Below are 27,810 nucleotides of genomic sequence, written 5' to 3' on the forward strand. Positions count from 1 at the left end.
CAGATACTAACTGGAATGATAAAATAAGATTAGAAAGAGATGTTATGCTTAAAAAAACAAAAAGATAGAAAAAAAAAGAAAGCCTATGGATTCTGGCAGTTGTTCACAGAAACCTCTCACAATGTGAACAAACATTTAACAGTCTGACATTCAACAAAAAAAATGCTATTTAGGATCAGCAAAGCATGAATGTGAAAGCAATTTAAGTACTGAGAGAGGGGGCTCATGATCTCGCACTTTGAAAAGTTCCAGCTCCTTCCTTGAAACATGTGGTGGGTTCTTTTCATCTGCACATTGTAGAAGGGTACAGAAAGTGATGTTAAGGTTTTTCTTTGTTACTTGGATGAAAAATGTGAAGAGAATTACTTGTGATTGTAAATGTGACTTTGCGAAAGTGGTAAGAAGCTCTCGTTGACAAATGGCTGCAGGCAATTTAGATCTCAATAAAATTAACTGCACTTTTCAGTGTATAACTGCTGATCTCAAATGGTCAGGATATTAGGGGTTCAGTCTTAATAACCATGAGAAAATGAGAGAAGATATTACAAATGCAAAGGCCATGGCATACGATTTTCATACTCATTAGTCAGTGGCTCCTAATAATGTGTCCTTCATGCGTGTTTCTCCTTGAATCCAACACCAGAAATGGAGCCAGGGCATCATTCGTATCAGGACCAAACACAGAATAAAAAGCACACAAGTGTAAAGTAAAACACTGTTCCAGTTGAAGAATTTACATATTTATTGTTATGGCTTAAATTTAATCGTCTGCTTGTGAAATTTTACTATTTCGACTCGCTCCAAAAACCAAAGATACCCGAGACTGGAGGCTGTGACGTTACCCTGATGTAGCACACGAGCAGAGAGCAGACCCACTGACTGCAAAAAAGAAAAATGATTAATATTTTAGTGCCTCAACTACGATAGCCTGTGCGTTTTCTATTATGGTGGAGCTTTCAAACTGACTGACTCACAGAAAACCATCAGCAGGAATTATCTTAATCTGTCTGCAGCATGCATGTCAGAGTGACGTCACAGCCCCCCCCCCGGCTGTTAAGCAAATGTTCATTAATAGAGAGGGGGCTGCCCTGGTTTCCACATTCCCCAACTGACATTCAGTTGGTAGTTCCTCGCAAGATCATCACTTGCGCTCTTGTTCTGGGATCTCACCGTAATAACCCAGCAGCAATACCCTCTGAATGGCATAATTACACACCGATTACAAAGATGATCATCATCACTGTTCCGCGCTCATCACCTGTGCAAATAATTTTCATGATCACGTGACCCTTTTTTCAATTATTCAACATCTGGGGTTTTGCTGGCACTTTATGATGATATCTGAATTTATACACGATTTTCTTCACATGTTTTGTTTTTCTTCTTACGTTTTTGACAGCACACATCAAGCTGATCACAAGATGCAAAGCAGCAGGTGAAAACAGAAAAAAGAAACACGTTTTTTTTTTTTTTTAACATAGACAAAAAAAAAAAAAAAGACGAGCAAGACACAGACTGAAACATCAGACATGAAAATGAAATACAGTTTTAAAAGAATTATCTGTCTACTGTAAGCTTCAGACGGACTGACGGGTAACGGACGGACGCAGCATGCAACGGACAGTCAGCTCAACTGAAGAGCACAGGGGTCACCGCATCAGTGAAGCCAGTACACGATACAGCCTATCTGTCAACCAGAAGATGCATGAAGATAAATATCCGACAAATGTTCAGAGAGAAATGAAAGCGCTCTTGCAAAAAGCATGCAATCGTATTTTGGCAAAAATAAATAAATACATCTAAAAAAAAAAAAAAGAAGAAAAAAGAAACGAAACGGCTTTTGGTAACTAAAAATAAATATTTCAGCTGGTCAGATGGGACACTCCTCTCTTCTGTGGAGTCTCGTAATGCAGGGGTGTCTCCATCATTAGGCAGGTCAGTCTGTGTGACCAGGAGCTGTGTTCAATGTCCAGGTCGGTCATATTTTGTGCTGTGCAGAGCAAAATCTCAGCAGGACGGATGTAAAGCACTGCAGTCCGGTCCTTTCATTCAAGTCACCGTGGGGAAGGGGGGGCAGAGGGTCTGACTGCATCCAGAGCACAGCTGGATAATTTGGAAGGAGGGGAGGAGGAGGAGGAGGAGGAGAAGGAGCAGAGACTTAATGTATTGCACATATGCATCCACACACACGCACTGGCACCAAGCCCTCTCGCTTTTCATGTCTTTGTCTCCCGCGCCTCGGCCCGTCCTACATCACGTTTTCAAAGAGCTGCATTGATCTCATCATGGTTTCATCCTGGAGGGAGAATGAAAAGGAATAATCAGAAAGATGGATTAAACGCTTATCCCTGCAGTGTCGTGCTGCACCTCGATGAAGTAGTTAGCACTCTCGACTGACTGAAAGAAAGTATTGATTCCTGAAGTGAGACTTTTTCTCGGTGGAGTTTGCATGTTCTACCTCCCACAGTCCAACAACATGTGTTTGAAGTTGATTTGTGACTGTAAATTGCCTGTGTTTGCCTTGCGATGGCCTGTCTGTTGGCCTGAAGTATGAATTTTGATATTTAAAAAAAAAAGAATTTCTCACCAAGTTCTGCATATAATCCACACAAAGTAACTATGAAAAATCATGCTTGTCTTCACATGGTCCTTTGTATTTTTTTCTACTCTGAAACCACACGGACACAGAGGAATACATACGGTACCTCTTGGCACGCTATAATAAACTCCTCCAATGTCACCACTCCGTCTTTATTCTTGTCCATTTTCTGAGAGACAAAAAGAACGTAAACAGTGTTATTGTTAAGACAGTTTCCTGGAATATATTGTAAAAATGAACAATCTTGTTAAACCTAAAGCTATTTTTATCTGACTGGCTTAAAATATCATGTTAGACCAGCTAAAAAAATAAAAAAATTACTTTGCCAATTTTAGCTCTTCAACTATAACATTATGGATAGTTGAAATTAACTATTTATCGAGTCACTTGTCAGTGGGTGTGATATATTAGGTGGCAGAGTAACATTTTCTACCCCAAAGCTTTCGAATAAGCAAGTTTAATAAGGGCCAGATGACTGGAGAGCGACAGATAATCTCTAAAACTGCAGCTTTCGTTGGATGTTTCAGGTCTGTAGCGGTCAGCATCGATCAAAATCAAACCAGCAACAGGGTCACGGGGGAAATGAACACTCAGTGGTGCAACTGGGGAGTGAATCCTGGCTTGTATGATCCGATTCAAAAGACAAGCTACTATAGTTCAAATTGCAGCAGAAATCAATGCTGAGATAGAATAAAAACACAGATGAAAATACAAAGTGCATCGGGTAGTTGGTCTTAATGTTATGGGTGATTGATGGATGTTGGAATGATAAAGACAAAGCTGATACGAGCAACCAAAATTTTCGACTTCACATATTAACGAGACATATTTTTTTTACACCGGTGTATATTAAAAAAAAAGATATATAGTCCAATGAAATGAAAGTTGCTTAAACAAAACACAAATTAAGACAAAAAAAGAATCAATTCCTGTTTCTAAGTCAAGCAGAACGTTAGTCAAGAAATATTAACTAGATTCAGTTTTTTGGATCTAGTTGAACAGGAGATTTAGTACAAGACCATAACTGTGAAATATGTAATATAATAATAATAATAATAATAATAATAATAATAATAATAATAATAATAATAATAATAATAATAATAATAATAATAATAATAATAATAATAATAATAATAATGCTACTACTACTACTACTACTAATAATAATAATAATACATTTTATTTCAAGGCACCTTTCTTGGAACTCAAGGACACTGACTAATCAGAGCCGGTGATTAAACACAAGGATAATAACTTTTGACTCTCTGTGTGATCATCTTCTGTACTAACCTGGAAAAAGGCATCCACATGCTGCTGCGGGACGTCCCCCTTTAGCGCGGGATATGTGTACTTGCCCATCATGTCATAAATGGCCCTCACAATCTCAGTCATCTCCTAAAGTTACAAACAATAAACACAATGCTGAACACAGTCTCTTCAGATGACACATAGACCACAAGCGGGACTGCTCCGTCTCACCTCTCTGTTGATGTAACCATCTCTGTTGATGTCGTAAAGGTGAAACGTCCACTCCAGCTTTTCCCTCAGCGTTCCCCTCAGCAGGGTAGACAAACCCATTACAAAGTCCTGGGAAAATACAGCAGGAAAACAGTGAACTTAGGATTCCAGACAGTAAGGAAGACGCTTTAAAAGAAAAAAAAAAAAGGGTTGTCTTACCTTAAACTTAATGGAGCCATTGTTTGTGGTGTCGAATGCGTTGAAAAGATAATGTGCGTACATGCTGGCATCTGCAACACAGACAAACCTGTAAGCTCTGGTTCATTTCCAAAAGCATTACAGTGTTGAATTAAGCGGCATAACAAACAAACAAATAATACATCTTAGTTTGAGGTTTCAAAATGTCCTATGATAAAATTTAAAGTGTGTTTATGATTTAATATTTATACCACCCTTCTTCATAATGTGTAAACATTGCAGAGGATTGGAAGAGATCAAACCAGAGCACATTACCTCCATGAGGAAAGAACTGTGCATAAATGTGTTTAAAAGTCTCCTCATTGACGACCCCGCTCGGACATTCCTGTCAGGAGATTTGATTCAGGTTATTCCTTTGATCCAGTCATGTTTCTACTCACACAAGCATACTTTGATCTACTTGGCACAATTTCAACCTTTAAAGTGTTTGCTCACATTCTTAAAGCCCCGATACAGGATCTGTAGTTCCTGTTTGGTGAAATTGGTCTGGGCTTCCAGCTGGTCCAGGCCCTCCGGCCTGTGACACACCGTCGTCATCTCCAGCTCATCATCTGTTTTATCTGCAGGGAGGAGAAAGACAGAGGGCGGCACAAGTATTACACCTCTGTTTTTTCTTGGAAATATAAAGAAGGAGAGAGGCAATTGAGCTAATCCTGAGAATGTGACGTCGGCAGTAACATGTATTCATTGTCTGACAGGAAGGCAGAAAAGCAAAGAGCGCTCACAGATGTAACAAGCAAAAAGAAAAAGCACGACCAGATGAGGATGTGAAAAAAAAAGAAGGATTTGAGAAGATGGCTACACGTAAGTGACAAATTGGGTTTCCCCTCTGGAGTTGAAGCATTTTATTAATGGCAACAAGGTGCAGGGCTCTGGGTGCAGTGGGGATGGATGGCGGTTAATGATGCAGAGAGATGACTCTGCTCCAGGCGAGTGTTTGACCGTCTCCTGCTACATCCCAACATCCGGCATGTGGACACAATCCACACACCGATGAGTCCACAAACGTAAACAAACATCCACAAGAAAACATCCGCAGGCAGCTGCAGACCCCGAGGAAAACACTGACGGAATGACATGTGAAGTCTGAAGCCTATATTCATAGGGCGAGGGTCGTATTTACACTAGAATACGCAGGCTTGCTCTGATATCTCAGCTGAGGCAGTAATAAAGGCTGACGGCCATGTCATATTAGATGTTTTATTTCGAGAATGCCTTTAACAAAAACACAAAAAAAGAGAATAAAGCTTCATAAATCCCCCCTAATTTAACAATTGTTGGTGAACAAATAACTCGACAAATGGGAACAATCACAAGTCTTTACACTCATGCCAGCTGGCTCAGTCAGACTCTAAAAAAAGGAGATTAAGTAGAATATAACATCTCTGCTCTTTGGATGGCAGCGATGACTCATTCATTTCAGCCTATTCATCAGCTGTGTCAAGATTAATCCTGGACACCGAAACTGTATCTCGAAGCATGCATCATCTGCCAGAGGGGGGGGTCTTCATCTGAATTTTACATCAGACATCCTCCTGGTCATCCACTTTTTTATGTAGCTCTTTAATCTTTATGTACAGTGTGACAGCAGATTAGAACCAAAGAGTAAAAGGGTATTTTGAACGTTTTAAATTAAGTGTTTTTTCATTGATTTCTATACTATTAACATAACACTAAACAGTTTCAGTGACAAAAAAAAGAAGATGTGGTGCTAGAATAGAATAGAATAGAATAGAATAGAAGTACTCCATTAATCCCACAGGGAAATTCTTTAAAATTATGGTCACTGGGAAAAAAATCCAAACAAACTGGAAAAACACCTAGTCTTACAAAATATTGTATTGCTTTTACATACTGTATTTCTAACTCAGTTTATGTGAAATAAATCAATACTATCAGGACGTTTCATAGGATGAAATAAATCATGTAGAATAAAAAGTAATTTTTCATTCAGAATGTAAAAAAAAATTAAGAAATCTAATGAGACAAAGTCAAAATATTGAAATGTTGTTGGAATGTTGACATTTAAGTAGCAATGAAATATTGAACATGAAGTCAATACAGTTGAAATATTCAGAATGGTGGTCAAAATGTTGATGCTGTGGGGGTAAATCAATAATAGAATAAAGTGAAAATGAATGAAGTCATGAAGGATACAGTAAAAATAATATATAAATATCATATGTATCAGTACAGAAGCAGGCTGCTGCGATAATAACAAGCTATGATTAATTGCATTTGTTTCTTTCTTGCAGGAGTAATGACTTTGAACCGTCGTTATCAGAGTATTGATTGTTATCCATTAAATCCGTGCGTCTAAAGCTCCGTTACACAAGTTGCTGCTGCACTTCATGCTTATCACTTGAATATAAAGTACTGTGCACGTTTATGCATCACTCTTCTCCCTCCATCTTCCTCTAAGCTTCAGTTGCCATCCCACTGACTCCTGTTGTCATGGAGATAGACAGCCATGATAAATGTGAGCTGTGTATACGGGTGTACGAGATAAACTGGTTATAAAAAAGAAAAAGAAAAACACACGCACACACAAAAAGAAAAGGTGCCAAACGCAACTTGTCTTTGTTCCCTGCGAGTAAAAAAAACAACAAACACCTTTCTCATCACCAGACAGAACAACAAAGGTGTTGCGCTTGCAGCACCTGAACACGCTTCTCTGTCAAGGTGCCTTGCTTTCACCCCGCAATTGTGCAAGTGTGATGGGGATAAGAAACAGATGAAATGAAAACCGAGGCGCGAAAAAGGAAACGGGCAGAGGTGTTGATTAGAGGGGGGAGGATGAGGAGGAAGGAGGCTTCAGAAGTGTGAAAGGAGAAGGCGAGGCAAGAGGGAAGAGGGAGGAACAACACATGGTGGGACTGGAAATAACAGTGATGGAAAGCAAAACAGCAATTTACTGATGATGAGGAAGAAGGTGTATTGACGAACCCGTTCAGCTTTAAGCACCTGGGGAAACGCGACACTTAGATCCAGATGAGGAAGAAATGAATTGATTCCTGCATCAAATTGTATTGATTTCAATATCGGTACAGAAGGAGTCGACAAAAGGGTCCAGCTGCTCAGGCGTGTAAACGGCGTGAGCAGGGAAGGAGGGGAAGTGTCATCCACTGAAATGATGGAGATAATTAGAAGTGTGTCTCAGCTTCCTCACACTCAGTGGCAGCTGCTGCAAAAGCTTCAGGACAGATGCACTCTTTCTTTTTTCTCAGCCGCAAAGTTTCCCTGTTTGAGTGTGAATCGCTCTGCCTCTTTCACCCTCTGTTCCACACTCGAGGAGGTTTTGGCTCGGAGTTCAATCTTGGTTGGGTTTTTTTTTTTCTACTGTTCCCCCAACCCAAGTCTCTGCTGTCACAACAAAACTGGGTCAAGAACTAATCTGACGCAGAAGCTGCCCTACACCCAAAAAAACATGTCTAATTCCAGTTTTCTTTTGCAGGAGATTAGGTTGCATGGATTCTACGTGTTAAATTTAGAAGTACTGGTTGTTCCCTGCAGAAAGAGACAGGCTTGCTGGAGTTATATTTATAATACAGTCGGGTTAAAGTCAGCTTACATTTTTACATCACAGGTAGTATGGATACATTCTAATATTAATGTCTATCTTTCATGTTGCTCACAATCAAGTTATTTCAACATTATTGAGGCACTCCTCATCCAGTAATCAGGAGTTTTTCAATGATGGTAATGCTAAAGTTAACAATGGCAGCAGCTCTGCGGCTCTCTGACCGGTTTCTATTACATTGGACAGAAGGTACGTGTGAGGAGCACACTGAGACGTCAGTGACTGTGTAACTGAGTTACCAATTTCTGTCACTTTAAGATTATTGTCAAAAGTAGTTTCCACCACAGTAATTTGTTACTTTATGAAGAGTTATTTGCAACGTGGTTAAACGCACTTTTTCTCATTTCGTTGGTCTGAAATCACAGGAAATACATTTGGGTGAATTACTGACTCAGTAATTCTTGCCAATGTCGAACAGTGGACATTTTTTAATTCAGCTCCAGGTTCACCTTTCTTAAGATTTCATGCCACATTATTTATATCCATGCGTTTTCACGTACCGCCAACACCAGTGGCTCCCACAACAAGGAACAAACTAAGCACCTTGCCTTGACAAATGTTACAGTACAACTTTACCTTTATGTCTTCTTTTCTAATTTTTATAATGAACGGCATGCCCCAAATTCTCTTTTCTTTTTTCCTGTGGAAAGGACCTGTGGATGATGCAAAATGTATTTCTCTAATATGAACGTGTTTGTATGAATAGAATGAATATGTTTGATGGGAAAACCAAACCAGTAACATCACTACACACAGTTTGATTTGAAGTATGTGTTTTCTGGCGTGGGAACCCCATGAGAGCAAAGGTCATCAACATTCTTCAAGTGGAAAGCTATTGCAAGGGTTTACTTTTGCAAACTTCCTGATCAAAACATTGTTTTTAATTGTCTCTATTTTTAGCTTTTCACCCACAAATTTTATTTTTATATACTTTTTTTTTCACCACAAACTGAGAAAAATACACATTTTCTGTCACAATTATACCCTATTATACCACACTTCTCTTGTTCTACTCACCTCAGAATGACTCACTACACACTGACAGTATAGTATTTCAAGGAGAAACAACACCTCTCTAGCCTGTGTCTACATGCTCAACAACACGTCTATCACATGTACAGATCAGATGAGAGTGCATGACGGTGCAGCTTTGGGTGTATGAGTGAGGACAGAAATTAAATTGAGGAGTTGTGCTGAGCTCATACTTGGACACCTGGGACAACAACAACAACAACAAAAAACCCAATATGGCTGCCTTCAAGCTTCAGAGTTACAAACAGCAGTGTTTTGTAATTCATGCCTACACATATTGACTTTCACTGAAGCCTTGCTGAGTGACTTCAGATCATTTTCTGGGCGCTTTTCAAAACCTCCCACTTTCCCATTCTGGCGCTCCTGGTTTAATCACTGTCAGATGTGCTTTTCCCAATGGGAAATGGGATGTTTCCCACCTCCCAATTACTCACCAACACCAGCAATGTCACATGACTACCGTCACCATGGCAGTCCCAATTGCAGTGGAGAAGCTGTTGTTCAGTTAATGAACAGTTTAACTAAAACGTGACGGTAACATGCACAAGAATAAACCAGCTTTAACATTTAAAGGCCAAAAAACACTGTTTTTCCAGACCATCAACTTTGATCCTTTCAAATATTCCAAAGATTTCTTCGTCTTACGATCATTTTCTTTTTTCAAACTTGTGATTCATGGCGCAGAAAAACACCCCAGATGTCACCACCATCCTGGTTCAGTAGAGTAACTGCAACGGAGGACAGATACACAAACGTTGTATGTTCTGTTCTCACAATCTTACCACATTGAGGTATTTCTTTTTGTATCCTAGCTCAGCATCACTTTGACCTTTTCCCCCCCATGCGTAGTACTGTAGTTCCCTCTTTGCCTTATCTGTCCCATCTTATCTGTACTGCTGGCACTGCAACACGCTTTTAAATGGACAACTTAAACGGCGCGAGAAAGAAAATAAATAAATAACAGATGCCCTCCTTTGTTAAAAGGTTCTTGAAAGGCTTTTATCACAAGGACAAGTGATTTCATCTGTGTAAAAACAAAGTGAAGCACCCTTTGCCTCGTGGCGTCTCACGTCTACGTCACAGAATGATGGCTTCCCTTGTTGTTTTCTCCTTTATTTTTGTCGTTATCTTAATGCCGCCACGGATTCATCGTTCAGCCCGGTGGAGCATAAGTGTTCACGCTCTCCTTTAATGCCCCTATAACCCAGTCTCCATGACAACAGGCTTCTCAAGCATAAGGCCAGAGAGAGAGAGGTATTATATGTGAGCTGCCTGTTAATTCACACGCTGAACTCCATGTTTCCCCCTCGCGCTCGGCCGCTCACGCACTGGACGGGCGCGCACGGCGCGCGCACGTAATGACAACCCACCCAGGGGCAGTGATTTTTGCTCTGTAGTTATTTTCAAGGGCATCCTCCTTCCAGGCACCCTGAAGTCTCTCTATCTTTTCACCATGGGGCATGATCTTCAAAACTCTGCATCGGTGGACCACTTGAATCCCTCGCCATCCTGCTCGTGCTTCCATTACTGAACATTTCAAACATTTCAGATGAGAATCATGCTTGTTGTTTTCAAACCAGTATAAATACCTTGAAGGTTTTGATGCTGGTTTGATGCCAACTTTAGACAAATACACACCGAAAAATATTGTTGTTGTTGTTTTTTTTTTGTGTGTTATTCTTGTGCACTCCAACTAAAGCAGCATAAACCATCAGATAATTTAACCGTTTTTTTTTTTTACCAGGGATGAAGCCGTAAAAGGAACAACAGCAGTGCTACTGGTAAATACGCCTCACGCCTTGGGTAACACACTTGTAACAATCAATACAATCTTTCTCCACTCTGAGATGACTAACTTCCCCCATAGAAATCGCTCTCAAGAGCTGCAAACCTCAGTCCTGTATAGCTGTACAGAAAGGAACATGTTGCGCACAGTTCAAATGACTCTTCTCAGTTGTTAAGACTATTTCTGCCTGTTTAGTGCGGCTTTCTGTTGCTCTTTTGTCTCCCCTATGTTGCTTTGCCGACGTACCTCTGGACGGTCTCCTCTGTTTGGTTTGCATGGTCAAAGTGCCCACCACTGCACCCATGTTGTCACCGTGGAAACCAGCCTGGTCAAACAACCCAGAGAGTAAATGGATCTTTGGCGATGTCTTCTGTCAGCTTGTCGTCCTCTCTGTATCTCCCGCTACGGCTCAGGGTCTTGAAGGAGGAGGAGGACGAGGATGAGGAGGAAGAAGAGGGTATGCCCCTGTTGTGCCTCCTCACTTGCTTTCGGATCTGTCACTGTGGGAACGGCTCTCTTCTTCAAACCGACTCTCTTCAATTCCTAATCCCTTTCTCCAAACACACACACACGCTCTCACACACAATCCGCTCCCGCCTTCCTGCGCCACTCCCTCCGTTCTGTGCCTCACTCCACTCATCTGTCAGCCTTTCCCCCCCCTCTTTCCAGCTCCCTGCCTCCTCATGCACCTCCTGTTATTATGAAGCGACGGACTCACCAATAAAACTCACTGACAAGGCAGGTTAGGAACAGTATTCCATGGCTTTTTTCCTTAGCTTTAATTTTCTTTAAAAAGACTGATTTCTCCTCTTTGCTGCAATGAAACCTAAATAAACGGCTCAACACTGTGGCAATGATGATTTCGATTCAATACAGCTTTAAATTAGCTCCCTGAAGCATTGCATGTGCCATAATCACTCGGTAGAAATACACACATCGGCTGTGCACTTGTGCATGTGTGTGTTTACGTATGCTCATCTGTGACTTGCAGCAACATTATGAGAAGACATTTCTCTCCCCCCATAGAACAATAATAAACTTTATTGGAGCTGGTGTCCTCTTTTTCTCTGGCACAAACAAACACTTTTAATGCTGTGAATGAAAATTCATTGAGCAGACTGTTTGCACTGAGAGAATAAGAGCAAAAGGAGCAAACATAGGATTTATTTCTCTCTGAATGCTTGAGTATTAAAAATGAGATTTGCACTTGGATGCTGCTGTAACTGCCTGTGGTCCTCAGACAATATCACTCACTGCAGGTGAGAATACATATTCGGGTTTTATAGCCGGCCGTCCCATGATATGATGTATTCTGTGTCAAGCAATCTCAGTAGCATGCTGCAGGATTCAGCTGAATAACTGCTGGAGCTTTGGCACATGTGAAGGCACACAACAGAAAATGTGAATGTCGTCTAATATATTCCACTGGATGCAGACCAGAAATGTAATTCCTCTGCCTCGCTCGATCTTCATGCATGCATGTGTGTCAGGACGTGTGCGCACGAGCATGCACCAACTTCAGAAAAAACCTCTCTCGGTTTAAAAAATTCATGCAGTGCCTTTTCTCAATGCCGCTTCAGCTTTCTTGTTTCTTGAAAGTTGTGTTTGCCCCTTGTGGAGCATGCCTTAGAAAAAAAAAAGAAGAAAAAAGGACTGTATAAAAGTGTATGAAACAAGTACAGTGGAAGTGACTGCCCCCCCCCCCCCCCCCCTAAAAAAAAAAAAGAAAACGTAGACCTACATCATAACTTTGAAAGCCTTTGAAAGTCATTCACAAACTAAACACGTAGTCTACCAGGGTTCTGCAACCCTTATGACCAACAGAGCCATTTTCATGATTTTCCACCAAATCAAACTTGGATAACCTTTAAAATGAGACTGAAGGCGCTTCTACAAAAACTTCTTCTCATGTTGCATTCATCAAATTCAAATTCAAATTTAGGATGGTAAACATTGCATTACATTTTCAGCTGTTTTCGTACCTGATTTTAGAGGTTTCATCCTTCTTTTCCAGAAGTTTTTAAAGTATTTTTTACATTTTAGAATAGAATAGAGTGGATAATCCCAGAGATAAATTCCTTTAGAAATTGCTCCACACAGAATAGATAAAAAGAAAGTTGAATATCAAATCAGACATGATAAAAAATGAATAAGTCATCTTAAATATTAAAGTGTACAAGGCCTATAACATACACTAATATAAGCACAGAAGGATGAAATCAAAGACTGTTTACAAGGAGGAGTTATAGCGTCTCATGGCCACAGAAGGGAAGGAGATTCTGGCCATTTTATCTCTTTTCTAAGCTTGTTTTTTTTTTATTTATAAATTTTTAATTGCAAATGACTCTGGTGTGTAGATAAAATAAAAATAAGATAAAATGTTTGTTTAGGTATAATCTAGTGATTCATGGCCAAAGTGCCTTATGTGGGCTCCTGAGTTGCAGGTTGCAGACCCCCTGTGTTATACCTTCACAGTGATTATACGACGATTGCAGTCAAAATAAGGAGGACGTTTCCTGAAATTCAGATTATTTTGCCCATGAGTGTCTGTGTGGTTTAAGCACCCAGTTGTGACGGTTAAGGGTCGATAGCACAGCACGTCTAGCGATTTCCAGGTAAAGACAACATTTCAGGATCACACTTTGGTAAGTGTTAGATAAATAGCAGCTCCTGCCAAATTCAGTCTGCAGAAAATGAATCTAAATCAATGTAATATTCTCATAAAGCAAAGAAGTATGAGGTGTGTGCGTGTGTGTTATTTGCTGAGGGATTTCCTGTGATTGTCCAGGTAGACCTAAGTAAGAACTCAACATGCTCTGATTAATTAAACATAAACTCATGCATCTTTCTGATATTTCACACTCCCCTCATGCCAGGTGCTCCATATTCTCCTTATGTCTTTATTCTTTTCTACATCGCAGTTACATACAGAAGCCATTACGTCTCTCTATAATATACGCATAGTTTCACCTTCACAGATCATTAAAAAGTGATATATTTCATACTGTTTTTGTAATTAAAGATTGATGCATTTGAATTCCTGGGAGAATATATTCAGAGAAGAGAAAATAAATATATTTCAGTGTGTGGAAAGAGGAGGCCCCTCCTCACAGAGGTAAGTTTTGATCAGACTTCCTGATGTTTTTCCACAATTTAGGATATATAGTTGATTGGTAGTAGCATCCACGGACAATATGTTGTCATATATAGTAGTTAAACTGGTTTGTCACTTGAATGTATTCTAATTTGCATATAAATGCTCTCATATAATCACTAGTTCAAACATTCTTTCACCGCTATTGCTGCTATCGCAAACACAAACAAGCTCTCGATGTGCCAACAAATACTCTTGCAGATGAAGACTTGAGTACTCAGATTACCACGAGTAGCCCACAGTAATCTCCGTGGCAGATGTTTGCCATCTGGTAGTGTCGTTCTGCACCGCATCAGCCCTGCACAGCTACGAGCACCAAGGACACTGCACTGCAGTCTGACTTCCTCATCTCTACATTATCTTTTCTCCCTTTCGTGAGCCCTGCACAGAGCCGGCTCCACACAGCCTGTAGGAAAGGTATCACTTTTGTATAATCCGCTGGGATTTAAACGCGGGAAACCTTATATTTGGGAAATTATCAGCACAAAGCTTCTCTGAGCATCACCATATTGCCGCATTCAACAGCGAGATCCACTGCACCCACTTTATGTCAACAAGATAATTGACACTTGTAAATTTCGCACGGCTTACCTAATAATGTGTCGATGCGTGGCTGTACTTTTCTTTTACATCTCGCAGACTTTCCCTCTGCCTTCATACGCAGAGGAAGAATCTTTGAAGGAATACTTTTCAAAGGCTTGTGGAAAAGGCTTCATAAGAACCATCTCAGACACTTATTTCAGTGTCTTTTGATCTGCAGTGAAACCAATTCCCCCTCCTGCCTGGCATGAGACGGCTGTTTCAGACCTGATGAAGTGGTTCTTTGCTCTGGTCATGAGGCTGCATCATTTAATTATTCCGGCTCCGCTCTTCTCTTCCTCACCTTAATTCCCTCCCTGTCATTGACACAGTGCAAACGAGGGCCAGTCCTGCCTGCTGACTAAGGAAGGGAGAGCGGCACAAAAGTTTTTGAAACGCCTCCAGCTTTTCTATAGGACACATTTTTCTAGTCATAGTAAAAATGGCAAAGTTTGTCATTTTAAGTGAAAAAAATAGACATATTTGAGCTTTCACAGACCTCTTTTACTGGAAACTAGTGCCTGGAATGCCTCAGATCAGTGGCTGCAGAAGTGTGGGGGAACACACAGGGCTTCAGAGCATTTCAACAACATCATTTCTTTCACATTATTGAGAAAGAATCCTCTTAAAACCAACAAACAATTGATTAAGCACACAAACCTTCGTCTATTGTAAAAAAAAAAAATCAACCCATAATAGGCTGTACACATCGCCTTTTATGAAGGTAATCTGAACCCCACAGATCATATCAGGGTTCCCTCACAGTCTAAAAACAAATATATTTGAGACTCATGGGGTGAACCTGAGCTCTGTGATGGACTGGCAACTTGTCCAAGATGTTCCCTGCCATCGCCTATAGTTAGCTGGGATTGGATCCAGTGACCCTGCAACAGGATACAGTGGGATAAAAGCTGGATGGTCGGCGAAGCTAAATTGCTTGTAGGTGTATAACCTGAGTGTGTATGTGAAGATGAATGGAAACTGAAAAAAAACCCCACAACTATAAAATACATCTCAGGCTATTTGATGACACAGTAAAGTCCTATTAATGTCAACATGTCAGGACATGAACACGCATTTTTTTTTAAAATGTGATTTGAATATAAAGACTTTCAGACTGATTACTTTGGTCTGGGTTTTTGTCTCCACATTGTGCAAAGGCCTGGTCGAGGATTTTAGTTGGCTACAAGGGATGAAGGGGTAAAATGACTTGAAACGTACTTCTGGTCCAGAGAGGGCTTTACAAGTAATCCATCCAATTACAATTTAAAAAAATTCCAGAAGCCAATGGAGAGATATAAGATAGGATTGATTGTTAAAAAAACAAAACAAAAAAAACAACATCCTGATTGAGGGACTTGCTGCTTTTTTGCGGAACCGGATATTCATATACATGTTAATCACATTTTGAATACATGCATATTTCAAATGACAGTGCACAATGACACAAGAGTGAATACAAGTTCTAGGTTTGTTGCATAATGACATTAGATTCACTGTTTTCACTCTGCCTCGGTTTATGAAATCAATGTGGATTACTGAGATAGCACGTTTACCAAAGCCAAGGTGGAAAATAAAATGTCTATCTCCACATTTTGGAATACAAAACATATGCAAATTATCATTTGAGATATGCAGGAATATTTTAATAGCTATCAGCGGCTTTAGCTGCTTCTTAAGATTTCATTTTTCTTTATTATTTTGATAGTTTTGTTGTTTTTTTAACATTTTTCTTGTGCCATTTTCAGCTGTTTAAGCCAATTTAACAGTTCAAACTATTTTAATTGTTTTGTCACATTTTAATTCCTTTGTGTCGTTTAACAGTTTAATCTTCCTCAGCGCAATAGGAAGAGAGATTGTAATCACCTGTGAGTTGATCAGCGCTCTGCCTGATTGGTCAATCAGGAGCACAGGGAACCAGAGTACGATGACAAACTCTTTAGAACGATTTTCCTGTTGTTTGCAGAGGCCGTGAGAAGAGGCTAGTTGTTGAACAGCTGTTTGTTATATTAACACAAATCTTTTCTTTTTTTTGTCACGTCATGACCGAAGAATCCAAGATCTGTTTGTTTCATCCGTCTCCACTCACACTGCATTCAGTCACATGCAACATGAGTCTGTTTGAAAGGTTTTCAGTTCAGATAAATAGGTTTTTAAAAGATAAAATTAAAAACATTCTTTCATTTTTCTCACTGCTTTGTCTCTGTGCAGTGCAGCTTTGTGATCATGTTTAAATCGCCTGCACCTCCGTGAATCAGAATCAAACCCTTCTTACAAGCAAAGGAAACATGTAGCAGAGAGTGTAAACACAGTATAAATCCTGCCAGGCTCCTCAGAATAACAGCTGGTGTCAGTCGGCTTCAGGCCTTCAGGCACATCTTCACCCATGTTTCACCAACTCCAGAGCTGTCTGCATGCAGTGCCTCAAGCCCCGAAGATGAGTATACATGCAGCTGAGCACATCAGGCGCCGTATGTGAAAGGTGAACAAGCAGAGCCTTCCATCTCATTGCACTGTGTACATTACTATGCGCAGGCAAACATGCATAAGGAAGTAAACTAGCCGTGATGAGGTCTAAACTGAAAGCTTGCGTGTGTGAAAGTGGAACGCATATTTCCATGCACTCTTCAGCTCTGCATGCAATTTGATAACACATATGGATCTTTTGCGGCTGGGGTGATGCTGCAAGACACGGTTATATTTGAGGCGACAGATTGAGCACAGGAAAGAGGAGGCAAATAAAGTCTATTTATGCATGGGGAGGAAACAAGTGGTAGTACTTCCTGAGCTGCTTAAGAACATCTGTTTGTCAAAGTGTGTGACAAGGGATCAGCCTGACTGATGTCGGTCAGTGACGCCACAATGCTGACAAAAAAAGCCTAAAAGGTCTCGAATTCTATTGATAATGGTAGTTCAGCCCTTAATCAACCAGTTCACACTAAAACCATAATCCTGTCTTTAATGAAGCCCCCCAGCTTTGTGAGGTTGAAATTTCCCAGTTTGGCCAGCAGGTGGCAGCAGAGATCAACAAGTCTCTGTTTCACTGGTCCATTCTGACTTGATTCAAAACACTGTGAACAAAAAAAAATTAACAAAACAAAACTACAACCCAGAACAAAATCTATGCCTATCAAAACACGAGTTCAGAGTAGCATCCGGCTATTGCACAGGCAGCAGTTTGCTCATTGCATCAAAAGTTTGTCTCTCCAAAAGAGGTGATGCATGTAAATATCAAGTTGTAACACAATGTGATTGAAGAGAATTGACATGAAGAAAGAAACACACAAACACAGAGAAGGAGAGAGAGAGAGAGTGAGAGATAGAGAGAGAGGAAGAGAGGGAGATAAAAATAAATCTAGAAGAAGGCTGTTATATAAAAGTATGTAGTGAGGTGATGTAAAAAATTAAAAGCAGAGACACACACTGTCAGCTTCAATCCACTGTGGTTGTAGCCACAGGAAAAAGAGACAGAGAATGAGAGGAGATGGATGAAAAAAAAAAATTGTTGGTGGGGGCGGTAACAGTTTACAGATGCAAGGCACTGCCAGGTGATCCTGTTGGGTTTTGGTCAGAATTAGAGGCTACGTCAGAGCGGTTACGGCCTCAACTGCCTCTGCAGTTTGCTGAGATGGGACTCCTCTGCAAGGTTATGCACTTAGAGGACACATGTGACTTGTAATAGCGAGAGACGGGTGCAGCAGGAGGTTGCATGAGTGGATTTCTGCCTGCGCCCATGCCTCCAAAAAGAGAAAAAACTCAATTTTAATGTAAAAAGGGTTGAAACTATGTGCAAAATGATAGATAGATAGATAGATAGATAGATAGCTTGATTTTCTCTCCTCTTTTTTCCTTTTTCTGCCTCCCTTGGTTATGTGTTCATGGCTAATTTTAATACTGGTTTGTTCATGATTGTGAAAATATCAGAAAAAAAACCAGATTTGACAAAAATAAATAATTTAAACTTTAACGTTTTTCTCTGTTGTGGAAGTATACGTGATGAAAATGTCTGTATTTTCATAAAAACAAAATATTACTACCAGAAATGACTACAATCTCAACATAAAGACAATTTTAATGATACCTTCTTGTACAAAACACAGTGAAATGTGTCTAAAACTAAATTATAACTGATGCATGTTTTTACACATTTTTAAAATTTGCTTTGCCTATTTTGGGCTTCAGGTTTGACACCCCTGGTCTAAACAATGTTTGGTGTTGTATATTTCACAAGTGAAATGACATAGTTTCTCCAAAGTTTGTCTCTTTTACTTAAACCATAAGAGTCAAACAAAGAGGCTGTGGGTCGACCTTGCAAAGTTCATTTTATTCACAGATGATCGCACTGCTTTAATAAGAGTAGCAGACATGAAAAGACACTGAACTGAGCTGAGAGATCAATAATGCAGAAGAGGAAGTTAACCGCTTTAACGTTTACAATGCAGCGTCAGGATTAAAGCAATGTTGCAAAGGTGAATTCGTGAAAGAAAAAGGCATGCCGAAGGCTGCAGAAAGCCTGTGTTGTGAGCAGCGACATGAATTTGTCAACATTAGTCTGCAGATTTGCCAAATGAGGCTCAATATAGTCATTTGTTGCATTTTCTTTATTTCTTTCTTTTTTTAATATGAACAAATGGACACATTGTTTACTGGACATGTCATTGTATTTTGCCCAACATTGTTGAAATACCATGATGCTGAAACTGCACATAATTTCCTTCAAAACATGAAGTATTTTTACAGGTTTTCCGGTGTGATAATTAAAATGACATCTTTTTTAAAACAATAACTTAGCCTTGAAACCAAGGCTTAACCCAAAAGAAAACAAAAGCCTTAAATATACTAATACAACCATGATATTTTTTGTTTTCAATAGAGTGGGATATCTTCAGTTTATGCATTTTGTTTTTAACCATGTAAATACTGTAACTCGCATTGCAGAGAATATCTTGGGACTTTAATGGTTGGTGTTGGTGATTTATAGAGATTTTTCTTTTTAAATCATATATATAGTATATATAAAGACAATGATGGATTCCCCATAATTTTAGCCAATCAACGCAGTGCTTTGTAGATTTAATCCTAATTTAATCCTAATTATGATCCTTTTACCATCTCCAGAATGACCCAGCCACCAGGCTTATGTTTCCTCAGAACAGTAGAATGACAAATTTAAAAGACATTATGAAAAGTTAATTTGTTCTCATGAGAGTAAACAATTGGTGCAAAACTAATGGAAGAAGCTTTTAAAGAAGCAAAATTATTTCAAGACATCATTGCTTTTCTCCAGAATATAAAGTGTGTTAACTGAAACAGCTTAATTAGTAAAAAGGCAGAATCAATACTAATTTAAAGACACACCATAGAAGTTGCAAATAAAGACCAACCTGACTCATCGCCAAGTACCTGAAAGAAAAAAATAACAAACCTTCAAGCTGTAAACTGCCAAATGATTAATTGGCAGCAGGGTTGCCAGGTCTGAAAGACAAAACCAGCCAAACAAAACCAGCCAGATATCAGACACTAGATATGTGAAATCATAAACATGTACATTGCTTGTAAGCGGTTGCTATCACTGGAAAATGTATTATGTGCCTATGTATTATAATTAACAAAATAAATCTGCCATCGTGTGTCTGTGTTAAGTATTTCTCTTCAAAAACTGCTTTCACCTGACTAATAAGACCTGGCAACCCTGATATTTCAAAAGTGTGTGTCTGTTTGACTGAAACTCTTAACACTTAGGCCCACTAGGCTGTTCTGGGTTCAATTGAAGCAGCCATGTGCAGATGGAGGAGGGGTGACACTCCACATGCAACACAATGTACATAAGAGGATTACCAGTTACTCCAGAATCTGCACTGATCACCAGGTAAGTTTGCAAACTCTTGGGAACAAAAAGGATTAAAGAATAACTTTAGATAAGACCATGTGCTTCTGAAGGAGTTAATCACAACACGGACTTTGATTTGCTGTGTGCATATTTGTTGTATTTATAGTCTGTTTTCTGGTCCATTTTCTCAGAAGCATAGTTTCCTCCTTTTACTTTCAGCTTTGCTCATTTGTTTAACATAATTGTGGTTTTACACAAACAAATCAGTTCAACTTTATTTGTAACAGTCGGTATCCACTAAGTTTGTTTTTGCTAGAATAATTTTATTCGTGCACCTTTGGTTGATTGGGTTTAATTCAGTTTAATGTTCTCTAAAGGCAATAGCTGCCATGTGAGTCAGATTTAAGCAATGTAACACGAGATCGAGTGGTATTGTTCTGTATGTCAGCATGAACGCTTAGAGTGGCACCGCATAGTCATTCTGCACATTTCCTTGTTACTGTATTCCTTCAGAAGTGTGGGTTTCAGTCCTGTGAACATTTATAACTTCATGAAAAAGTTTGTTTTACTGCTGCGGGATGCTGCATCACTATGTTGCCTTGTCAGAGGATCTCAAATGCTTACAATCAGAGGAGCAAATGCCTGAGCAGCCTTTTTTAGGCCCACGTTTATGCAAACTTCAAGTGAAAAAAACTTTTGTTGCCTTTTGGGTGTCCGTTTACACTACACTGGTGTTCGAAGTAAGAGAAAATGAAACTTTTTCAAGACTCCCAAGGTGAAACCTTTCAAAAAATTATTCAACTCGTCACTGTGGGGGAAAAAAACTAAACTTTTTTTAAAAGTTGCTGCTGCACATGAGCACCACGGCTGTAGTGACTAGTTTTCCTGCACATGTGGGAGTAGATGGAACATGAATGGCGACCTCCAGAGTGTCGTGACTCTCAGTCCATATTCTCCTGGGACTTTGTTAGTTTTGATAGATGAGTCACCCGGAATAGCAATTCAACTTGGTCGTCTGTCCATATGCGCGTTCTCGCCATTGTTAATGTTTACAGTGTATTGTTCGCCGAGCATGCTGTGTGGGTGGTTTCATTACTAAAACAAACAACAGCACCCACTAGTGGCCTGATTGTTTTCAGCGTTTTACATGGTCACTATTGATTATCAACGACACAAACTGGGTTAAGAGGACAACTGAGATGTTTTGACAAACAAATCATATATACGTGCGTGTATGAGCCTGTTGTCCTTGCTTTCACTAATACTTGCTGTTAATTAAAAGAATGTCTCCATTCAGCGGAAGGCAATGGAAGCTCCGTGTAGAAAAGACTGTTATCGTCGATGAAACACTACGTGACCTCATCGTGTTCGATTCCTTCTTAGCTGACAAACTTCAAATTCCTCAGGTCTGTTCCTGGGAAATGTCTCAATCTGGTTTGTGTGTGCGCACACGAGGACAAGACTATTAAAACCCTGCCTGCAATTATTTACGGTAAAAAAATTTTTTTTTACATTGTTAAAACAACCACTGAGTCAAACCATTCCAGTGATGCCTAAAAATACAAAATGATAAAACGACAAACCCAAACTTGACCGATGGGGACGTTTTCCCCTGCTTCCTCACAGAGTTTGCATTATTTGCAGCCGATGAGATTATAGCCAAACATTTCTATCTGGCAACAGAGGAGCATAAAGTGCAGTAGAAATGCTCCCAGGGACTTGAGAATAACAGCTGGTGTCACTCGCAATCACGCCTGAGGCACATCTTCGCCTCTGTTCCACCAACTCCTGCACTCTCTCTGCTTGTGGTGTTTAAAGGTCTGCAGATGAATATACATGCTGCTGTCGGCTTGTAACGGCAGCATTTTAAAGGTGAACAGGCAGAGTTACACACCTCATTGCACTATGTATATAAGTATGTGCGAGGCAAACGCCGGCAAGAAGCCACAGTGGCGGCGATACGTGCGCTTGGTGTCAGGGGGCTATACATTTTTCAGTCGAAATGGCACGCTTGCATGTCTGAAGTTGAATCTGCATGTGCACGCAAGTTTTCATGGCTTCTGCCATGCAGATAATCACACGAGCTGCTTCCTCCGCTGCAATCTGGAGAGGTGGCGCTGTAAAACGAGCTTAAGGGTGAACTGTGCGGCGACGGGTTTTGATCTGGGAAAACATGCAAACTCGACACCGTAATGTCTTGTCCTGAATGTCTTTCTTTGAGAAAGAAAACGTATACTGAACAGCATATGTAAACTAGGACGTTTATGCAGACATTGAAATAAAGAGTCTGATGAAAGCTGCTTTTAAATTCATGGAAGCACATATTTATAACTTAATGCAATGTGAATGGAATGATGATGAATTACAATTATTGAATGAGCTCTAGTTAAAAAAAAACAAGGGTTACATGAATTTCAAGCAGGCTTCTTCACTTTATTTATGGATCCCGGCAGTTACTAACAATACTCTTTTTATATTGAAGATAAATGAAGCCCATGTATTCAGTCAAAATCTACTTAAAGTATTTTTATTATGTGAGCTTAGGAATAAATTGGTTCAATTTCCTGGTAATGCATGAGAGATGCTCTATTTACATACATTTTCTTTTTCCTTTCCTCTTTTGTTGATGTTACTGCAAACAATATGAAGGGAATGTAAGCAATTCACTGACTGAAGAATATCGTAACAAATCACACCCTGTGCAATTATCCTTACAATTGGCACAGAATGGCTTTATTAAACTTCAGGTTATTAGTTTAGCCTTGTTTTTAAGTAGTTTTTTTTTAATGATACTATTACAGGAAGCTGAAGAATAAGTATCTTTTAACCAGCTCTAGAAATTAACCTTTGTTATAGTTTTTAAAAAGTCAAAATCATAGAATAAAAGAACTGTGTTTTATACAAGTTATAACTTCATGTTTTTAACCCACGGCTCTTAATTAACTCTGACATTTAATCACTGGACTAAATGAAGACGTGGCCCCTGTGCTTCCCAAAGCACAAGCATCTTAACCTTCAGCTGGGAAAGGTCAGCAGCATGTGAAGCGAGCAGCAAAGCACAAAGCAACACTTGAGGATAAGCAGCGAACATGTGCACCGGCACGACATCAAGGGGGACGGTGTTGTGTTTCATCAACCACTCGACCTTTGAGGACACACCGAGCAAGATTTACTGAGTAAAAGTGGAGAATCGGCGATCAACCTGGGCTGCTTTTCTCTCTGCCCTCTCCCTAGTAGATAACACCTCAGTAATTAGACACGAGAAGATTGACTTGCTGAATCTTCACTGTGAAAGCAGGTTAAGGAGAATTAGTTTTTTTTTTGTTTTAACACAATAGATATGTGGTTACATTTGCTCGACCTAGATTGTGAGTGCATGCAGCCATGAGTAGGCTGTATTATTCCTAGAACAGAACAGCAGCTGACTAAGCCACCAGTTTAAGAGGCGTGCTTCCACTCTCAGCAGGTTTTATTGCATTTTATTATGGTTTGCTCCTCTTCTTCATTTATTATTATTTTTTTAACTCCTCACATCACAGCTCACAAAGCACTATGGCTCATGAAAGTCATCCACATACTCACATTATTATAATTAGGTAGTATTTTCAGATAATTTGAGTATGTGCTATTACTCCCACATAAGTACAATTTCCACCATGTGAATTTCTGTGGCTTATCTTAACAGAGTGACTCTTTCACATGTGCTATTAGTTGTAGTATCATACCAGAAATTTGTGAATATTCTACCTTTATAGTGTTTGAACATGGATCTTTCATATGAATAAAATGAGTCAAATGTATGCTTTGACGGGAAAATGAAGTGCCTGATGCAATGTAGTAGCACTCTTCACAGAAGCACCTTAAAATGTGTTACAAAGATCAGCTTTAAAATGAACGTCTGCCTGCACCTGCGCTAAATCCAGTGCTTCCGTGTGTTGATTTAAATTTTTCATCGGGTTCAAAGGTTCAAATCGAGAGCAGCGCTGTATGTTTTGTCAGTCTTGACAAATTTAACGCTTCGCTCTGACTTAGTGACTCAGCGGTTTTGGGTTTTGCTGCAAAGATGGAAAAATAACTTCCAGTCGAAGTGATGAGGGAGGCGATGGGAAGGAACAGAGCCAAAAGTTATAAAAGTTCAAATGAAGCCTTCGGAATTGGACGCCAATAATGTGATGCAAAGATGGATGATAAAGATGGATCATGAAGAACAATCCAAAAGAAGCTATTTATTAAAACCGAACAAACCTTCAGTCACGGCATAAATAGAAAGATTAAATTGAGCTATTTTGATAAAATTCATCAATCTAAGCAAAATGTCCCATTGCGCAGCAATTTATAAGCACTTCTAAGGCGCTCAATCTGTTGGTGCTTCTGAAGTATAAACTTACAAGCTATTGTACTTATGTGCAGCTTATACAGTATAATAGTATTCTTATGTTGCAAAAAATCACAGTGACTAATATAACATCAAAACTCGATTTATGTCAAGGTCTTTCAATTTGACTGTCAGATGAATGTATTTGTTAAAAAAAAACCGGGTAATCTCAAGTATCTTTGAATACAACTTTATTTGAATATTTCTATGGGGGCATTAACTGCTCAATTCATGAAGAATAGTCTCAAGATGGTCTTTTTTTTTTTTCTGTTTCCTTGTCAGTATTTGAAAAAGCAGATGAATGGTTGCTTTATCCCCTCCATTATCCTAACGTACAGTATGAATAAGAGTGGATGTCATTTCCTTTTAACATTTTAACATGTCGAGTTTCCTCATCTTAAAATCCATTTGTTTGGGTTGGTTTCAAGTCATACATTTTCATACGTGGTTCCCAAAATGTTCATGCAAAGTACCACGGTCACTAGACATGGAGTTTATTGCTTGAAGTAAATTTACGTTTGCTTAATGACACATCATCACATTTAAATCCAGTACAGGTTTTCACGCTGACTGCGTTTGGAAATGACCTCCCAGATGAAAGTAGGGAAATACTGTTTGATAATGTCTAGGATCCCATTATAAAATGGTTTATGTGCCTCAATTGGCCCAAGCACTGTAGTTTGGACAATGAATTAAGATGTATGAACTGTATCAGTAAATATCCCATTTGTGACTCTGGTGGTTTCTAACGTCTTTCAACAACTTGCCAACCAGCTGCTAAATGAAGCTCTTGGGATGTTTGCTTCGTCTGATGTATTGACTTGTGGGACATTAAAGTGATTCTGACCTGAAACTACCAGCTTGTAGATTTCAGTTAATAGTATTTTCAACATCGGGGTAAAATGAAATACAATCAAGTGCCGTTGTGGAAGTTTAACTTGGAGCCGCACATTTGCGCTTTAAATCTACCTTAAGTTGTATGAATATAGAAAATGAATGAATAAATGCAGTGAGGGGCTGGAGCTGATATGGTTGCGAAATTAGTCACTAGTCCATCACAGGGCAAACATGTTTATGACTTACGGGCAATTTTATAGCCACTAATTAACCTAAAACTCATCCAAACTTCACACAAACTCCTCTATCGCTTGTATTTAGGGTTTAGTCTCTGGTACAATATTTCTACATTCCCCACCTGGCAAAGCTGTAGAGTATTGAAATAGCTCAACCATGGGATTAAATCTTATAGTTCATCAAAAAGCAATCAATAAAACTTGTAACCTTCTCACTCTAGAATATTGGCTCCATCATGTCTGCCAGCTTTGCGTGCAGTGTCACACATGTCTACAGACTTGTATAAATCTGTGGTGACTGGCGGCGTCAGCGCCTTTTATTTGTATCCAGTTCAAGATCTGTGCTTCCACAACAAGCTGAGCAGTAGCCATCAAATCAGTAACGTGCATCTCGACATGAGCAGCAACCTTTACAAACTTACGAAGCAAAGGCGCCGAGTTGGACTTCAAGGACACTGTGACAGGACGGTGATGAATAGACTACCGCTGCTGTGGGAACCGAGTCTTGACCTTGGCTACACAAGCTGCATTGGATATAAAGGAACGCGATAGCTGGAGGCAGAGTGAATGCATTCCACAACAAAGCTGGACTGATGAAAATGGATTCAGACAAAGGTGAAGGCCGTCATCAGACAGTCGTGACTTTTGAGCCCGTGCTGTATAAAGTCACCAAGTGTTGCTGATGTGTGCAAATTAGCCAAATAAATCACCTCGCAAACAAGTTTTACAAAAAGTGAATCCATCGACATTTTAGATGTAATATTGCGTGTGCCTGGCGATCAATAAACGCCTCCATTTAGTGTTTTTCACCAGAATCCCATCCACATTGACTGGCCAATTTTTCACAGTTTTTTGTAATATTTATCGAAACAGTTTGCCTAATTGTGAACAAAAGTCATAGCACAACATTCTCAAATTTTCTGCAAATTTTGTTAGGATTTTGGTGAAAATGGGAGCAGGTACACAAAAATCACATCTGCTTAGACTGCCAAATTGTTTGCAGTTTTTTGGGGGGGAAATAGTTTGCCAAATCATTAACCAAAGTCGTAGCATACTAGTCCACTTTTTTTTTGTGTTTGTGGTCCAAACAATAAAGGACTAGTTACTCACCGAAGATCCAATGGAATAAAAAGATGATTAATGTATTTTAAAGAGGCAGGCACACAGAATGAAAAGCCCACATTACCTTTTGTGAGGGTTCCAAAAACCAATCTCCGCAGGGACTGGATTAGCTTGAGCACCCCCTGCCTGCAGCGGGTGGTACATCCAGCCATCCTGAGGTAGAGGCAGGGGCACGCTGGGTAGGTGTTCTTCTCTATATCTAAGAAAGCAGGTTTGAGCCTCTATATGCGGGATTCAGGCAGTTTTCCACAGCTGATTGTGCCAGGAGTGTTTGTTGTGTGCCATCATACGGTCCTTTAAGAGGATCCTTGTGGAGAGAAAAGCAAGAACAGAGGGACATGAGTCGTCGGCAAGGTAAAGCTTTGGCACATCCTAAAAGAAGACTGTGTATTTCATTCACACAAGAAGCATTAATTCATGCATATCTACGTACTCGTTAATGTGCATAAGCTCGTCTTACACTCAATCACACAACCATGGTGACACATCCCGAAAAGAACAGACTGTGGTGAAGTTGAGAGGCAGGTTTTAAAAAGCCACAAGAAAAACCAGCCGAACAGTCAAAGTGTTGACAGCAAAGAAAATCCAGAGCCGCATGTCAAACTTTTAAAAAAGCAAAGTTGTGTTCCACATACCAAAAATGAGGGGGGGTGGATGAATTATTAACCAGACTCCAAAAGTAGAACCTGAGGAGGCTCTTTCCCCCCCCTCTGAAACTTCTGTCCATCCAAGAAACGTCAGATAAGCCTCGTCCAGCTCCCCTCACCTCCTCTTTCTTCTGTCCGTCTGCTCTCTTCTCCTCGCCTTTCTTCTGTCTTCGGGGCTGGAGCTCGCTTCCCTCACTGTCTTGTTGGGGTTTCTGTCGGTGAGCTGCAGTGGGAGCCCGATGGCTGCGCTCTGTGATGGAGCTCTGCTCTCCCTCAGCAGATCTGTACTGCAGAGAGCTCCACTGTACCCGCCC

At 39.8% G+C, this 27,810-nt stretch overlaps 1 protein-coding gene across 4 annotated transcripts; it reads right to left on the bottom strand.

Moving 5' to 3' along the window:
* Nucleotides 1-720: 720 nt before the first annotated feature.
* kcnip1b (Kv channel interacting protein 1 b) lies at nt 721-27,787 on the bottom strand. Of its 4 annotated transcripts, none has more exons than XM_080482856.1 (9): nt 27,616-27,787; nt 26,914-27,156; nt 4,754-4,878; nt 4,574-4,643; nt 4,280-4,350; nt 4,082-4,189; nt 3,893-3,997; nt 2,706-2,768; nt 721-2,296 (listed from the first exon to the last, which is right to left on the bottom strand). In XM_080482856.1, the coding sequence occupies exons 2-9, from the start codon at nt 26,999-27,001 to the stop codon at nt 2,249-2,251; spliced, it is 678 nt and encodes a 225-aa protein (XP_080338982.1). In that variant the 5' UTR covers nt 27,002-27,156; nt 27,616-27,787; the 3' UTR covers nt 721-2,248. The 4 variants fall into 4 exon arrangements, with proteins under 4 accessions (XP_080338982.1, XP_080338983.1, XP_080338984.1 ...); XM_080482857.1 differs by having other exon boundaries at nt 27,485-27,785; XM_080482858.1 differs by lacking the exons at nt 26,914-27,156; nt 27,616-27,787 and adding an exon at nt 14,462-14,700.
* Between the last annotated feature and the right edge of the window lie 23 nt (nt 27,788-27,810).

The sequence above is a fragment of the Lipophrys pholis genome (genome assembly GCF_963383615.2).
Source record: "Lipophrys pholis genome assembly, chromosome: 16".
NCBI classification, from domain to species: Eukaryota; Metazoa; Chordata; class Actinopteri; order Blenniiformes; family Blenniidae; genus Lipophrys; species Lipophrys pholis.